An 18,505-nucleotide genomic window follows, 5' to 3' on the forward strand; every position below is an offset into this window, starting at 1 on the left:
TGATACTTATCCGGCGAATGCCACATTGCTAGCCCGAACGATTTCCACGTCTGTAGTGTATCTTGAACCAGCAACAAAAGTTTTGACTCCTTGCTATCTGGCATATAAATTGCGGTCCGTGCCAAGTCTTCCAGCTCCGGCCGACCAAAATGCTCCACTACAAAAATCGATTATATATATATGGTAATGTTACCCATCAAAAATAAAATAAAAACACACAACACATGCCATACACGAAATATTGAAAACGTATCTTAAGCTCGTATGAATTGCTGGACACTGGACACGTGGACAGTTATCCAGCTATACAATCATCAAATCGGTATTCAGTCTGTATTAACTTTTACATGCTTTCAACGTGTGTTTTTTCGACTACGTAGTCATGTTTTCCACCCGTCTTCCTGTTTTATACCACATGTACACACAATACCCAATGACACCAATACCAGTAAAGAGAGCTGCTCCAATTAGAACTTGCGGCAATGTCGGAATCGGCAGTATAGGAGTAAACTTGATGAAGCGCTTGCTCTAACCCAGTGGTTCCCAACCTTTTTTCACCCGCGAATCATTTTGAGGTTTTATGCAGTGCTCGCGTACCACGTACAAACGCGAGCCGAAGGCGGACAAAAAATGTTGCCATCGTGTTGAGCTGCCGAAGGCAGCGAAACAGAAAATAAGGCGCAGTATATGATTTCTGTACCAGTGTTGGAATCAAGTCACTACCTTCGAGTCACGAGTCATTGCACATTTTGACTCGAGTCAAGTCAAGTCAATCGATTTTCAAAGGTGACTCGAGTCAAGTCAAGTCACTCGATTTTTGGAGGTGACTCGAGTCAAGTCGAGTCAAGTCAAGTCAAGTCACGAGTCAAGTCACATTTCAAGTCAAGTTGCCTTTTCGAAGTATGAGGCATGATTACCTCATTTCAATTTGCTAGATGTCTGAAATAGGCTACAGACTGAGTGGTCATTAATTCCTGACCGATGAACGAATATAGAGTTGAATATACTCGCAAGAAGACACTGTATCGCTCACATATACGTAGAGCTGTTGAACCTCGTATTTGCATAGCCTCAGTTTAAAGTTACCAGCCAAAATAGAGAATAGACAAACGAATTGATAAGATGCAACACGTTACCCATTTACCAATTGATGATACAATTCGAGCCTGCGCCAATGGTCGAGAACTATATTAACTATATCGATTTCAATAAGACAAGAGGTTTGGTTAAGGTAAGAACAGAGAACAGAAACAGACATTTCGCTATTTTACTACTTTACTACTCGAGTTACGACAACGTAAGCTGTAAGCATCGATCACTTCGTTTGCGGTCAATTTATTTGAGAGAGAATAATCGAGACTCAGTGAAACGCACAATATTTGAATGATTATTCGTTCTCCCGGGTTACACCAGCGTTTGGCGAACAATCCGAATATATGCAAGATACAGTGATTTTTATCCACACCGATTACTTGATGACTTGAAATTGACTCGTGAATTTTGGTCCGAGTCACGAGTCAATCCACATTTCTGATACGCCGAGTCAAGTCAAGTCAAGTCATTTCAGCAAAGTGACTCGAGTCAAGTCAAGTCATGCGAAAAAGGTGACTCGAGTCTGACTAGAGTCAAGTCACGACTCGAGTCATCCCAACACTGTTCTGTATTGCAGGAGTGGCCAACCTTTTTTCTATTCACGGCCGCATTTCGAGTAGTCATGTAGGCCTATAGCCTATGGCCGCATTCTAGAACATAGTTCGTAATGAACAAACTGGACGCCAAATACCCATTTTAAACGGTCTATGTCTATTTTCAGTGAGCTCCAGACTAACGTATTTATTCATCTCGGCTTACGAAACGCACCGAAATAGCGAGTGGTCAGGTGATAAATAGATTCTTGATTTCGCCATGGTCGCGCCAGGCGCGAAAATTTTTAAGATTCACGAATCAACTTTGTCATTAATATTCGCAGTTTCACATATTAGTATCAAACATTTATCCTTTCTCGGCCAATGTGATCAGATTCCCAGGCAAAATTGATGGAGGTGGTATTTTCGAAAATTCTGGGCAAGTAATATATGTCGATGTATCTTCGGGTGGACCAATTGTAATAAGTCGCTTTGTTGCATGCTGTTATTTCTTGACCTCCCATCAGGATTGGCGGTATATTGGAAATATATCGAAATCACCCAAACGCACCATAGAAGCAAATTTCTTTCGCGAGGAAGACACGATTGCAAGTTGGTATTTCTACATGGGGCTCATCATTTGTCGTTGCTGTTCACATCTGCACTGTCGGAGTGTCGTACTCAGGTTGCAAAGGAAGTTACTACACTAAAACCGAAAAATCATGTCAAGGTTTCCTGTCGAAACGACTCGAATGAATTCAAAATTTGTGCCACCCAGAATCTCGTGATGCATCACTATTTGACAATGGCATGTCATGGCATGGCCTACAGGTTAATAACGGAAGGAACACTAAAAATGAAATAATGTGACAATTTCGGAGTACGAATGTATCGAGCAGACAACAAGAAATAAGATGATGACAAGTGAGAAAGTGTGTATTCTAATCAGTATCGCCACGAACTTTCTTCGCGACAATTATTTACTCACTAAATCGGCGTTTACACTGCATTGATGCATTTACCGATTAATGTCACTGGCAAAGTCTTCTTAAAGAAACGAATATACGCGGAAATGAATTCCAACACCCCCTCCGATTTCGCGCTGCGATTACCAAGACCATTACGAAGCTAGCTATAGCTCAAGAATGGTTTTGTGAACGAATATTGGCGCACATAATGTAGATTTTAGAAACACTGAACGTCTACTTGGGCGCCTGGTCGGGAGAGAAGATCTACGATGGTGCTTCTCAGTACACGCTATAGGCGCGTAGCCAGTCGAAAAATTAGAGTTTTTTTCTTCAAATTTAACAATATAGCATCAATTCAATTCGGTTTAAGTACATGTGTAAATTGCGATCATATAATTTCTTCGTGTAGAATGTGTAGACCAGTGGTCCCCAACCTTTTTCGACTCATCGCCCCCTTTTCAAACTCCACACCGATCATCGCCCCCCAAATATTGGGAACCGAAAAATGGACATACACACTGAAATCACCGGCGAGTTGAGTAAGAATAAAGGTCAACTTTTTGGCTCGACCTCGAGATTACACTTTTCCAACTAAATTGCGCTGAGATGGCTAACAAAAAAGGTTATTTCTTCGACTTGATTACAAAAGGACCGTAACAGCACTTCGTCAGCCCCCTCCCCCAATACCTTGGTCTTGACCCCTCTCCCAAGGGCGATAAAGCAAACTTCTTCACCTCTCACACCCCACTCTCCCGATACCTCTTTACCGCAACTTCTCAGCACAAATTGTTGGACTCTTTAGTAAGTCGGCTTAATTCGCGCGAAGCGCGAAAATTTTTAATCATTCATGCAGTGGTGGCTTTTGGGGTGGGTGAGGCGGGCGGTCGCCCGGGGCCCCCCTGGTCGAAGGGGCCCCCCATTTGGATTTTGCGCTTTTTCAAGGAGAATGACGAATAAACATGGAAATCCGTGCACCAAGCAGGAATATGATTCCGTACAGATGTGTCAATCATCATTAAATCACTGCATTTGTTAGGAAAGTCCCGTATCCCGATATTCATCACGTCTCTGCATGCGGTAGAATTACTTAGTTTTGATGTAGTCTATCCTTGCACACATGCAAAATAAACATGGCCGAATCCAGCACCTGGGCAAACCTTTGCGGTGGTGAAAGATAGACAATAATAACCCATGCGGAAGGGGGGTCTGGGGGGCGGAGCCCCCCATAAGTTACGGATAGATACTTATAGGGGGGCCGGTAAGTCTCGCCCACCCCCCCCCCAAGGTGTCTTGGAAAATGTAAATAATAATTGAACATATTCGGGCGGACCTGTGGGTATAATGACTTCGTTACATAATGACATTTCGTGACCTGTCTGCTATGTCAAAAGATATTCAAATCGCCCATACGTACTAAACTAAATGACGCACACGATTTCAAATTAGTATTTCTGCACTGATAATTAATTTTCTCTGCGAGATGGCATTTTTGCGGGGTTCTGATTGCCAGGTCACGAACATTTGGCGCAAGCCATTTAGGCGCCTATGGACAATTAGATATATATGTACATCGTATATCCATCGAAGTCGGTCAGCATAAAGGCAGTCCTTTTCCGCCAAGGTTTACTCGTTCTGGCACACTTCTAGCAGTCGCATGTTACATGGCCTGAAACTTCATATGTCTTGGTACGTCATGGTGTGATAATAGCTGACGCCGAGATGCCCATTTCTATACCTCATGCGTATTATTTCTTGGAGAAAGGGTATCCAATAAGCAAGAAATATGTGACCACGAATTGGCGCGCAGAGTGAATTTTTTTGAAAAAGTTGCCTAAATTTCGAAAATAATACTTTATAATTAATGTCAATTCACGAAAAAATAGTGGGCGCCCTTAAAGCTCGGGCCGCCCATCTCAATTGGGGGTTTGCGTGTGGCAGTTATGGTCATGGACGCCAATATAGCCATTTCAACGCTTCATCGCCCCCCTATCGCCCCCTTCGTCCGTTTTCGCCCCCCCTATCGCCCCCTTGGCTATTTTCGCCCCCCTAGACCGACAAATCGCCCCCTGGGGGGCGATATCGCCCACGTTGGGAACCACTGGTGTAGACGATTTTAGGCGTATGATGAACTTGCCGAAGACTCCGTAAGTGTCGTTAATTAGCTAGTTTCTGATCTCTGGTGAAAAATTGAATACGCGCGCTTATTATGCAGCCTCGGTGACAGTTTTAGCAGTTTTAGCTTCGATTTCAGGTGGTTCACATCTTGCTCGTCTTTTAGAACTCAAGCCAAAATACACAAATTGTGATCGTTACGTTGAAGTTCTAGCGAAAATCATTTCCGCACGTTAAAGTATGTTTGCAGCAATTCGATGTTATTCAGGTTCGCGATGTCGCTCTTTAATCAATATGACATGAAACTATCACTGATCAGCGTAAACTAGACCGCATCGTCTCCCTTTTGAGCTACCTATAGGCATTTGCCATTCACTTCACTTGTAAATCGGAATTCCTAACTCCTCAAGTAATTCATGGTAACGGTATCATGCCAATGCCAGTATCACGGGAATACACAAAGCTACCGAAAGTAGGCCTACGAAGAAAAGGCTGTGTCTCCTGACTGAAAGCGAGATACCTCTACCTTGCCAAGTAGGCTACTCTACTCTAATTTCATAATGATGTTTAAAAGCTCCGAAGATTTCTATTCCAGGTCCCAAAGCTTATGTCAGATCAATAACTCGTGTTGATGGACTACTCTACGTTCTGAATCAACTTCGATTTCAAAATCTTCATCATGAGGCCCGCTATCCCTACGATCTGGCGGATCTGGATCGATTCCCGTTGGAGGTATATCTGGGCTTCTCTTCCCCGCTGTCGCTGTTCTTAAGGCGACAAAAAAAGCCCAGAAAAAGACCCGACGAAAGAAAGCACTCACAAGGAATGGAAAGAACTAGTAGAAAGGGCCGCGGCTTCAAAAAGATCAACATCGAAAAGAACTGTGACATCGGGCACTCTATAGGCCGAGGTGGATGTGAGATTGAAATGATCGCAATAACTGCGTGTCGCTCGACATCCTACTATCTGTTCATTACATCGCATTGTGTCTTATCGCATTGCACATTGTGTGTGACTTGTTCAGATGAAAAATATAACCCAATGATGTTCATCTTGATCCAAAATATCGAGCGTATAGGAATTTCAGGTTGCACTGGATAAGCTGGATGGGGCATTGAGCCATAGCTGATAGTAAATGTCATGTTTATTTTTCTTGCCATTTCCTGCAGCTGGCATCAAATATGTGTGTGAAATATCCTCGGATGATTGCATCCTCTAACGAAAACTGGGTGAAAGCATCGGCCTAGATCGATACCAGTACCTTATTTCTACATAATTCGACCGAACCCTTGACTACATAACTTATTATATGGTCAAGTGTGGATTTTTATATGATATGGAAAAGCAATATGGCTAAATTCGTGAAAATTTGCATATTTTGGGCAGATGTCGTAGAGCAAAAAGTTGACGTGATAGAAGAAAACCAGCGGCATTTTTGGAATCAGCACGCCAAAATTATAGCTTAAATCAAGTGCAAAATCAAAGTCAGCACATTTTTCGTTCAAAATTGTTGCCCAGTATTATCGGTTCGCCGATAATATCGAGTCGATATTACACTTTGAAATAATTATCGATGTCGGCCATTGAAGGTGAAAAGATGTCGGGAAATTTCGTGACGTCACAACATGATGGTAGTAAGTCAGAAAACTATATAATCCTTGACCGCTTGACTGGGAATATTGCTATATTTCACATAGCGAACACTTTCAAGGTGTCCAGATGCAGCCTTTCTATAGTTTAACTCGTGTTCAAGTATGACAATGGCTGTAAAGCTGTTGAAATGATAGATCTGAAGTTTTAAAAATGTGCCTTTTGAGGTAGATTCAACCTTATTTGAATATAGGCTGAATATATCGGTGAAGGTGTTAGATAACGGGTTTACCGGTATCGGCCCAGAATCCAATATCGGTCGGGCACTAGTTAACACCCTACATTAGGGGCGTCAAACTCAAATTGCTTCGCGGACCAGATTGAAGCCTTCAAATCGCGCGCCCGCGGGCCGCACCAGTCAAATGATTCTCAAATGTTACCTCGTATCTTTGATTTTTACTTGAATACCTTATTATCATGGATATATAGATGATACACGGATCACAAGGTTTCTATTCTACCAAGTCGCGACATGTATATTCGCGAACAATGGAATTGCCAAAATACGATTATTGTCCGTTCGAATATAGTTAAGAGCCGATAAAACAGTGGCGCTAACGACGATGTAAGTTGGCATATTTCCGTGCTCCCTTTGCTGTCGTAATCTGCCGTTAGTCCAGCGTATGCGCTGTGAGGGATACAACATACATAACTGTAAATGCGGACGTATGTACTTGGGTTAAACGAAAGTGGGCTTTCTCCTACCAAGTCCAGAGACCTATTGGCTGGGAAGTAACACAGCAGTGCGATCATAGATATTTGAATTATATATTTGTGTACCTAATATATTTTCCATGTAAATTTCATATAACGGTTCCATAGTGTCGTCGTTGGGTAGCTAAAATGTTGCTTATGAACATGCTTGACATTTGCTGTCTCGCGGGAATATTTATTGAAAGTATTTCCTGCAAAAAATCCTGACATTCATTACTAATGTCCTGGAAAATATAAGAATTTTTCAATCTACTCAGAATTGCTTCGCGGGCTGGATGAAATGGCCTGGCGGGCTGGATGCGGCCCACGGGCCGTATGTTTGACACCCCTGCCCTACATACAGTGGTTCCCAAACTCTTTTAAGTTGTGGCACAAGAGAAAAATTATAGAACTCTCGCGGCACACTTATCTCGGGAAAAGATGATTTAAAAAGACTTGTGTGGTATTATGTGGACAGAACGTATGCAAATGAAAGGAAGCCGCATGGTAGACAAACATACTCGCATTTTGTTATCAATTCCAAACATTGTCTCTCGCCCTTTTACAAATTGTTTGCACAGTTCTTTTCCAAAAATTCATAAAAGAGTCGCTGCACACCTAGGGGAAACAGTGCCCTATAACGTAATGATAACACGTTTGGAACATGATTATCATGAATACTTGTATTCAACGCTACAACATATTACAGACGTTAATTCATCATTGCACCGGTGCAGTGAAACTGAATTCAACTGTTTTACCGAATCGCAACAGCATTCCAAACTCGATCACTGCCATGGAAACATGACTACGTTAACAACCTTTCCCATGCGAAAATATTTCGTTTCTGGTCCAAATACAGTCATACATGCCCTGACTGTTGTCGTTAAGATGACGTTAAAATATAGAATGGCAAGCGATTACTGACAGACGGACATCGTAGGTATAAGAAAAATTTCAGATAGCGCTATAGCTGGAATGAAATTCAGCTGGCCAAATCAGCAATTAAAATTATATATGCAACCACTGGCGTAGATTATAATCATTGTTCTGTTACCAATGACGTCCGTTTCTTTTCTCTCTCCTTATACCAGCTGTACACACTGTACCCGAGCACACCAAGGCCCACGACGCTGTCCACTCCAAGCATAACGTACGGTAATCCCGCAGTTAACGAAACTAAACTTGCTGTAGTAGCAACCGTTCGAACCGCCCTGCGTATCTCATGTACTTTTCGCACCGTCGCACTGGCACGTTTGATAAATGAGATCGGGTTTCCTAACCACGACGAAACTTTTCGCCATGCTGCCGCTACGTCGGTGCCTTGTCCCGGGGCCGGTTTTTCATTCACCTTGGTCTTGTTTTCTCGGGAGCACTTGAGATATTCTGCCTCTACGTAGGCGTTGAGTTGGTGCAACGCGGGTGTGGCATATGTATCGTCGATGTTACTAAGATCACTCTTCAACTGGTCCGTGATGATTTCTTGGGCCAGTTCATGATGACTTTGAAGTTTTGCGGGTACGTGATACCCTTCCTGCATTACCTTTGAAGTATGTGGAACTTCAAGTGCGGCTCTCTACATTAGTGGTTCTCAACCTCTATCAGCTCGCGGACCAGTAAAAATAATAAAAAATGGCATACCGGACAACCTTCAGAAATCAAAATAACCAAAGATACTTCATTTAATGCTTCCTTTTGGACATTGGACGTGTTACAGGTGGTTCTATATTGAAGTTTCAGCAAGACGAAGTTCTTTTAAACAGCCACCAACTCGATTTTGAAACCTCGGTTTCTTATTTGAAAAAAATGCTACTTTCGCTGTTTGCTAGCCTCTACTCGGCCTGCTACCAAATGCCGCTAAATTGTGCTGTCGAAAGAGAATGAATTTTATTTAGAAAGTCTTCTTATCTTTCACAGATCTTAAACGAATTGTAGGATACTAGCAAGCAGTTTCGTACAATATTTGAAACGTTGTAACGAACAAAGTAGATCACGAACGCTATTAAAAAGTTTTACATTCCGCACTTCAAATTTCTAAATCAATTAAAAATTTGCCACTCTATATCCCTAAATTGTTGATAAGCGTCCAACCTCTTGAATTTTCATCTGAGACGTGAAATTGTGATACATTTTTGATCGCTACGCGGAGTCGATATCGAAAGGTGAATGAATGTTAACCATGAACTACATGCTCTATTTATGAGTTTCTTATCTATAATATGGGTCGAAATATTAAGTTTCGGATATGCGAGCAATGAAGCGAATTCAGTCGGTTGTCGGACATTTGATCATGTGAATTTATAGCCCAAGCTTCAACTGTAACCCAACCCTTGCCCCAACTTTAACGCGCATGGTAAAGTGTAGCGTTTGGACGGATTCGTATGCTATAAAATGTGGATGACCGCAGTGGGCGTACACAGAATGACAACGTTGTCACTGATATTATACATAAACCAGATGCGATCTTTTTTCATCAAGCAATTAGAACTCATATCGCTGAACATGAAACTGAGCATTCAATGTGAAAAAATGCGGTTGCACTGCCAGTTTCCGAAATTTAATAACACAAAATTTCGCAAACCTTTTTCATGACCTCACGGTAGGCGACTTTGGCTTTTGTCAGATACTCCTCCATGATGTTCAAGAAAACAACCTACGGTTGAATACCCGGGGATCAGTATCTCCGGCATTGTAAATTATATATTGTTTCTCTACCTTATTCCTTGCATTGCACTTCACGCAGTAAACATGTTCACTTTCACACACGTTCAACACGTGAGTTGTGAAGCTGTTGATCAACGGCCAATTGCGGTCCCAGTTTTGTTGAAATGCGTCGACCAACTGGGACTGAAGCTCCCCTATCTGTTTATTCAACAGTTCTTCATCCAAAAATATATTCGTGAACTGGTGGTAATAAGATTTTTGGAAATTGCGTACAGACATTTCAACAGACTGCTGTTACCTCTTCTAGTTGTTCCGTGAAATGCTCTACAAGGAAATTGGTGTACATTTGCGCTTCGTATTGTTTAACGTCATCCAGCTGAATATATGTCGCTACTATTCATTACAATGATGATGCGAAAACGTAGCGAGAAGACGTATAACCATAATTCCTAGATGAGAGATCAAGGCAGTACCAAAATTGTACGGTATGTTAATGGGGCACTGTGCTCTGAATATGATATGGTCACAAGCTTCACACACCAATGTACCTGGCAGCGAACAACTGAACATCGTCTGCTGAGCGTCGGTACCCCGCCTAGAAAGTCTGACAGTGAAGTTATGCGTCTCTCGGAAATTTGGCAAAGGGCTGAGAATCAATGAATTGCGATTGACCTCTATACTACAGAGGTGGATTGGAATGGTACAACTCGTGAAAATTACTAGTTGCGGTTCGAATACGGTGGAATTCTGAGGGAAATGATTGCTGCCAAAATGTATTTCGAACTGTCAACCTTAATTTGAGACCACGTCATATTCAGAGCGAAGTGGAATATATCAGATGTCACAACTTACCTGATGACCAGAAATTAGAAAAACGCTTTCGTACGGCGTGCAATGTTACGGGCATGCATCACCGGTATCAGGGACGCGATCTTGTTGATGGCATGATTTGACCTAGGCCTTAGGCTATATATTACTGAATAACATTTTGCCCCCTCCTATCACCGATAGACCCACGACTCTTACGCCAGGTGCGGATTCATGGCGACAATGTGATGGCATGACGGCACAGACATTACGTAATTTGATGCGACTATATAGTATAGCCAAGCCATATATTGCCGTATATAAACATATTTCCTTATGCGTCACTTACCTGTGACAGCTGCTCCAGACCTTGTCGCCTTATGTTCATCTCCTTGAACTTTTCGTACGATTCATTGATGAAATCACGCAGCATTTCTGCATGGTCCACGACGTAAGCTATCTCGCATATCGTTTCAGTCTGATATTCCTGATCGGATCGACGCAGGTTATTTTCGTGGATCGACCCTAGTTCTTTGTCCGTTATTGCGTTGATTCCGATATCCTTCAGTAAAACTGAACTTGTACAAACTAAGCTTGCATTACACGATATAGCGATACAACATATTCTAGATCGGGCGGTGAAACCATATCAATACGACACCTAGGCTGTAACAGCTGTTACCCATCTCATTTCTACTCGACAATTTGAGGCTATTGATATGACGTGTAATGCCTTGAACATGTTTTAACTAGGGTCACCATATTTTGAGATCCAAAAAAGAGGAGACTTTATAAAATCTCTGAAAGCTGTAGTACGGGAAAAGAGAATGGTGAATTTAAAAAGTTTTCGTCCTGTGTTGACTAAAAAATATGTCATCACTTCGATTCAACCTCCGCTTTACTCGATTGTTTCACGAAACTCTGACGTTCGCTGCGTCGAAATCGAGTTTTTGATGACATTTTATTATTTTCTGTAGAAAAAGATGACAAATTTCCCAAAATAAGACATTAAGGCGTCTTCCGAGGACACTTCCAATTTATTGAAAAAAAGAGGACAAATCCTCTTAAAGAGGACGTAGGTGACCCTAATTTAACCAAACAGCAATATTTGCTTGTCATGTCCTCAGTAGGAACTTGGAATTTGCGCTTAACCTGCTTATGCAGTGCAGACGTAGATGTGAAAGTTGGACGGAAGTATTCAGCAATAATACAACATAAGGTTTTCAGTCCGATGGCGGTATCAACGCGTTGCCGGACTGCCGGTACAATATTTGCGATCCAATACTCCTATGTAAGGCTGTGCACAATGATTCCAGTACTCGAATCTGAATTGGGTTTAAATGATTCGATTCGACCAGCGAGAGATGATTTTTTCCTGTAGGCTACTACGCTCGTTGCCACTGAGAGTTAACTTATCAACGAAATTAATAGTTTCGATACTATTGATCACTGTGGAATCTGTGGATGCGGAAAGCTGTAAACCTCGATTGATCGTACATATGTGAGTCGTGATTACCCCCACAGCTTTGTCACACAGTGAAGTGAAATTAAAAAGGTAAAAAATACGAAATAATATTTAACGTTACGTAGAACCGGGGCCTACGATATTGTAGGCCTCAATATAACTGTCATTATATTCTTTGTGATATCATAAGAGGCAGAGATGAGCATGGATTAGGATTTGAAAATATAAACGGAATTGTGAAATTTTGTCAGATTTGAATTGGATTAGTATTAGAATTTTTTTCTGAACGGAATGGATTGGATTTACTGATTTTTGGGAGATTAATATGTCGTATGGCGAATGTCGACAAACTTTATTCAGAACAGTTGATAATGTACTTATGCTACACTACACTATGGTACACTTTGTGCCAATGAACATGAGAGGTGCGGCCCTATGCTAAGTTATCCTACATCAATATCATTGTTGTTTTTGAAAGAAAAAATTCCAATTCCTGCCTTGCATAAATTAGCATTTTTTCTGAATTTCAAGTTCGAATCGGATTTGGATTAAGATTTGAAGCTTCGGATTTGCATTGGATTAGGACATAGAAATTCCAAATCCACTCATCTCTGATAAGAGGTACACATTCTAACTTTCCACTTCATTCATACTACTTTGACGTCAAAAATAGTGATACCCGTCTCGACCGGAAGACTCGATTCATTTCAGAATCGAGTCACTCATGTACTCGATTCTGCCCGGCCCTACACGCCTACATCTCTGCCGCTTTAGCATAACCACTATAGGGATTAGGGCTGGGTAAAAGAGAGTACCTAAGTGATTCGATTCGGAATCAAGTAATACTCTTCGAGTCGAGTCGAGTAATCGAGTATCACTCATTATGACGTCATAACAGAATGTAATATGTGAAAGTTTAAACATGTAACTTTTATGCCACCGCAAAGTATAAAATGCCTGTTATCCATCAAATTAAAGATAGTTTGGTATTTTTCGACCATACCGATTTTATTGCAATTTGTGACAATGTTGTGGGACGATCATGACTTCGGAAACATGCTAGTTCCAGTAACGTTCGTAGCGTTTGTATGCTACGATACGGCCTATCAAGGTTTCAAGGCTTCAACAGTGAAAATTACTGTCGAAACTATAATTTTCGTTGATAAATTAACTTCCAGTGCCGAGGAGCGAAAAATTTCAGTACTTAAAAATATCGTCTTTTACTACTCGACTCGAATCATTACAATTAATACGCGTTTCAGATTCGAGTACTCGAATCATTGTGCCCAGACCTAATAGTGATTACTAACTACATAACTGATCAACACTTCATGCAATTTAATTGATCCGCCTCACCTTTTTCATATTCGCATTGTATCCTGCCCATGCTTTATGAACCACTTGCAATGATAAATTGTCAGCTTGACGCTAAAATAGAAAGTGAATGTGATATACTCCAAAAATCTGCGGAAGGAAATAATATTACATTAGTTAAATAAACGCCACAGATCCAATCTTCTTCCACCTACGTGCTACATCGATCGATATACAATGGTGCCGTGTATTTAGACAACATCATGCGTTATGGTCAACTCAAATTTGAAAATGTACAACTGAACTAGATGTTGTTTCTGAACTTGCTAACAATAGTTTTGTTTACCACGCGTAGTTCCCCCCATGTAGACACTTTCCGGAAATATTCTTGGCATTTCAGGATGACCCGCCTATGGAATTCGCAATTCTTATCTTCGTTTGTCTGGTCGTAGCCTTGAAGACATTCGCGAATGAGCGTGCAGAACGAATCGCCCGCATCGCCACCACCCTGAGAGAGATGGCATTCATCATTTCCCATTCGCTTGTAGTAGCATACTCAGTTACAGAGGAACTGTAGTATACTATACATATAGTTGACGATATCAGTACTTGAACAAGCTGGTCAATCTTGGGCTTGATTTTGTCGAAGGTCTCATCAGCCTCCCTTTCATCGCAAACTGCGGAAAATTCCTATAAATTAAATGTAGAAGTATAGTTCTGTTAACAAATATATTCTAGAAAGTTATCGTATATAATTATTTATATGCGGGGTCAGGTCAAGTCAAACAATCGGCATTCATCATCCATATCAATACAATACAAAATCACTCATCACCTGATACGTCAACATAGTTTCCCACAACTTCGCAAAGCGATATACTGCAAACTATCTTACTTCGGTATCTTGTCAAACGTGTGTTATCGCTAACCTTCATAAGAGACAGAAGCTGCTGTCCTGTCAGTTGTTGGTTGCCGAGCATATTCCTCTCCAGTCTCCAAGGATTGAATAAATTCCGTGCTAGCTCGTCCAAGCATTCGCGAAACTGTATCGACATATCTGAAACAAATTGAGGCTTGAGGCTGTGGTTGCTTGGAATATCACATCCGAAACAGCTCAAATTTATGTATAGGTCCATCTCCTGCTACATCACACATTCCCATGTAGTAATTATATAGTGCGGTAGGCCCTATATGATACATTGCGCTTATGACTTGCGCTGGGGATAATGACTCCAGTACTCGAATCCGAATTGAATATTAATTGTAACAATTAGAATCCAGTAGTGAGTGAGAGATGATATATTTGAGTACTGAAATTATACGCCCCTTTTTACGAAGAGACATGTTATCAGTGAGAGTAATATAGTTTCGATTCGATACGTTTTCCCGTCTTGTAAGAAGTGAAACCTTGACCAGTACCAGAGCATCCAGAACATGCATTGTACATTGTACAAAGCTACGCTGGTCACGAAAAATAACATTTCTGTGGAGTCGTGATCAGTTCACAGCATGTGGCGAAATAGTGTAGTGCTATAATCAGGCCGTGTTATTTTTGGCATATGCCAAAACTGCCAAAAATAACTTATTTTTGGCATTTTTCGATTTTTATTTTTGGCAGTTTTGGCATCGTCCTCTAAATAGATAGTTTCAGCCTCGAATTAGTCACAAAAACGCTTTATTTGGGCTAGTTTGTCAAAAGACACCACACAATGTGCAGCATCCACGTATAATCAGTGCCAACAAACAATAAGAAGAAGAAAAAACCTAACGATTTCATAAGTTAATAATATCAATCGAAACCACAAAATGTGCAGTATCCATCGGACTCGGTGCCAATAAGCAAAAAAAAAAGAAAGAAAAGCCTAACAAACACGTTCAACAGCTGATTATTACAGCTGTTGAATAGACTTAAATCGTTTGCACTCAATGCACTGTAACAGTGCTTCCAAACTCAGGTCAGCTAAGTTTCTCCTAAATTCATTTCTCGCCCAGCGAATCTGGGAAATATCGGCTTCAACAGTAGCCGTTGAGGGAAAGAATGTTGCCAGTCATCCACAAAAGGTTTTCAGAGCTTCAAAATCTTTGGAGGGCCGAACCGGCTTCCATGCATCATGAAAAGAGATCACTTCGCCAGTGCCATCGATCTCATCGCGGAAAGAATTTTCTTCCCGATCCTTTTCCAGGAGTTTCCTGTGTTGTCTCTCAACACATTCTATTTAGTAGCCCGACTATCATTTCTCCTTCAGTCTACCGATATATTTTTGGAGGACTTTTGTCACTTCAGGTGGCTATAATATTACCAACTCGCATGGAAGAGTCTGGAAGGTTAGCTTGTAGAACATTGACGCAACAAGACTGTCTGGCAAAACGAGACTATGCAGTTCCGAAATAGCCAGACAGTTTGTTGCGTCACAATGTTCAACTCTATCACAATGCAAAAATCGTGGTTGATTTTGGGGGTTCCAGCTCCATGAGCAGAATATAATTTATATTTTAATAATCAGTACTGCGGCAGCTTCTCATTGATACCCGTTTTATCAAATTTAGTGCTCGACAAGCCGGTCAAAAATGGTCGTAAAATTGCCTTTGGACAAATGGAAAGTATGACGTGAACCAAATGCAGCCAGCCGCTCAATCACGCTGTGCCCCACCATTTAGGACACCATGCTTTCACCCCTAATGGGTGGGCTGAGCCCAGATTAAGAAACCTGCCTTTCACAAACGCTCTTCTCGCTTGTAACGCGGTACTGCTAACACAACACCATGAACGAAATACACTATTTGGCAGGCCGCGTTATTTTTGGCACAAGCCAAAAATTGCTTATTTTTGGCATTTTCAAATTTTTATTTTTGGCAGTTTTGGCATCTGGCTCCTGAAATGCCAAAAATAACACGGCCTGGCTATAATCCACACCACAGCTGCAACACTAAGGTGTTGCGGGTTCCAGTCCGACCGAGGTCGACTCCAGGATTCCTAACTAAGAGTTGAAGGTTTATCTAGGGTCCTCCCCGCCATCTCATGCGTGTAAGCGCGTAGGCGTCTTATATAGGCCTAGAAGTAGGCCGTGATACAAGTTGGCAGCTATGGCATGAAAATGAAGAACATTGGACTGGTGTAAATGACCACAAAGTGCAATGAAATAGGTGTAATCGAAGAAATACCCAATACAATAGAGCTGGCATTGCTTTCCTTGTGATCGCCCAAAAGCTACATAACTAAATTTTCCACGCAATGCCAACTATAACTATTATGACGTTTTATAGAGCAGTCATAGTCTGCTTAAATACTAAACGTGAAGCCGATTAGGAATCGAACACATCAGGTACCTGATATTTCCCTGCCCTGCAATACGAGTAAATAGTTGTAATAGGGTTGCCATATTTTGGAAATCTGAAAAGAGGACACTTTTTCATAATTTTCAGACTTGGAATACCGGAGGGAAATTTAAAAAAATGGTAAATTTCTCCCACTTCGTCGTCGGTTGACTACAAAAAAAAGGTCAACTTTCCGACTAAGCTCCCGAAAAAACCGCATGAGCGTTACTTCAGTGCTGTTTTACTGTATCCCACTCGGATTGTACCCTATACTTAAAACAAAATTCTCAAAAAAGAGAATATTTGGGCGTCTTCCGAGGACACTTTCAAAAAGTCAAAAAAGAGGACGAATCCTCTTAAAAAAGGACGTATGGTAACCCTATATGTATAATAATTGAATTAGAGATCAAAATCTTTGGGATTATGCACAGGTTAGATAGATTACCAGAATAAACAGATAAGCAGAACGCATTTTGAACCTTGAACAGCGCCAGAGAAGTTCACCCCATCGCCGGTAGCAGCTGGATGCGGCATCAAGAACCCGTCGACGCTCGCAACAGCCGATCGAATGTTTTGTCTCACGGAACTTGCTTCCGAATTTGAGCTCACTTGTAGGTATTCCGTCAAATATGAATTTCCTCCAGCATGCCCGAAAGCATAGTCTTGGGGATACTGCCAGTCTCGTATTACGAAAGTGAGATTCTGGATGAATAACAGTTAGTCTAGGTACTTTGATACCACTGTGACAAAATAGCTGTATCAATAATAGGGAGATATGACATGGAATTGAAATAATATTCAAGAAATTCATGGAATTTCTTATTTAGCCTACTCAAAACAGCGGATAGTATCGACCCTGTAATTTCCCACTCAAATATAAAGAGTCACGCCCTAATCAAAATCCCAAGGACTTAATCGATGTATGGTTAAAATATAGTTTAAACATCTGAATTCTTAACCGTGAGGCCGGATTCATTATCCCACAATAACCAATTCGATTAGATGGGACGTATGATTGTGAAAACTTATGTTCGTGTTCGCAAAAATCATTGAAGATGAGAATTGCTACAGGTAATAAAAACTGGCTCCTGATTTTATGTACATATTTAATGACCAAAATTAAAATGAATGAAATGCGGTTGGACTTTGGTGGGCAATCTATTTTGCTAATAATGATATAGCGGCAATGGGCTTTGCGTAGGGTTTACACCGACTTCGGGTGGCGCGATAGCGTAGTGGTAATCCACAGCTGCAACACCAATGGGTTGCGGGTTCGAGTCCGACCGAGGTCGACTCCAGAATTCCTACCCAAGTATTGGGGGTTTATCTAGGCTCCTCCTTGCCACGTGATCCGCGTAAACGGTGTCTCCTAAAAAGCATAAAAGTGGGCCGTGCTACAAGTCCGTAAATATGGAATCAAAAATACAGAATATCGGCGCGTAACATGACCAAAGTAGTCGAAGCTCCATGCATATATATAAAGAAACAACAACACCGACTTGGGTCAGAATATTTAAGGAATATATATAATTTTACCAATGAAGGGATGTATTCCAGCAAATTTTCAATCAAGATATCTTACTCACAATTTGCACAGGTTTAGTACGCGCATGATTATCGAACGTAAACAGGCAACCCATTTCTCAATACACGGCAACACAAATTAGTACAGACCTTTTCCATTACGTCACGGTACGTCACTTTAGCTTTCGTTAGGTATTCCTCAATGATATTCATTCAAGAAGACGACCTACGATTGAATATTACACTGTAATTATATAGCCGATATAGACGATTATGCAGTCCGTCCACCTTATTGCTGGAGCTAAACTTCATGCAGTAGTTGTGTTCACTTGCAAACACGTCCAAAATATCGCACTTGAATGAGTCAA

General features: G+C 41.2%; 1 protein-coding gene across 1 annotated transcript; it reads right to left on the reverse strand.

Annotated features, from left to right (window-relative positions):
• Positions 1-7,711: 7,711 nt before the first annotated feature.
• On the reverse strand, positions 7,712-17,357 carry LOC145437548 (uncharacterized). Its single transcript, XM_080314816.1, has 10 exons — positions 17,093-17,357; positions 14,228-14,355; positions 13,908-13,988; positions 13,645-13,806; positions 13,341-13,412; positions 10,869-11,081; positions 10,011-10,088; positions 9,764-9,952; positions 9,630-9,701; positions 7,712-8,591 (listed from the first exon to the last, which is right to left on the reverse strand). The coding sequence occupies exons 1-10, from the start codon at positions 17,145-17,147 to the stop codon at positions 8,091-8,093; spliced, it is 1,551 nt and encodes a 516-aa protein (XP_080170942.1). The 5' UTR covers positions 17,148-17,357; the 3' UTR covers positions 7,712-8,090.
• Between the last annotated feature and the right edge of the window lie 1,148 nt (positions 17,358-18,505).

Source organism: Botryllus schlosseri, chromosome 4 (genome assembly GCF_051294905.1).
Source record: "Botryllus schlosseri isolate E-star chromosome 4, Bs_hap1, whole genome shotgun sequence".
Lineage (NCBI taxonomy): Eukaryota > Metazoa > Chordata > Ascidiacea > Stolidobranchia > Styelidae > Botryllus > Botryllus schlosseri.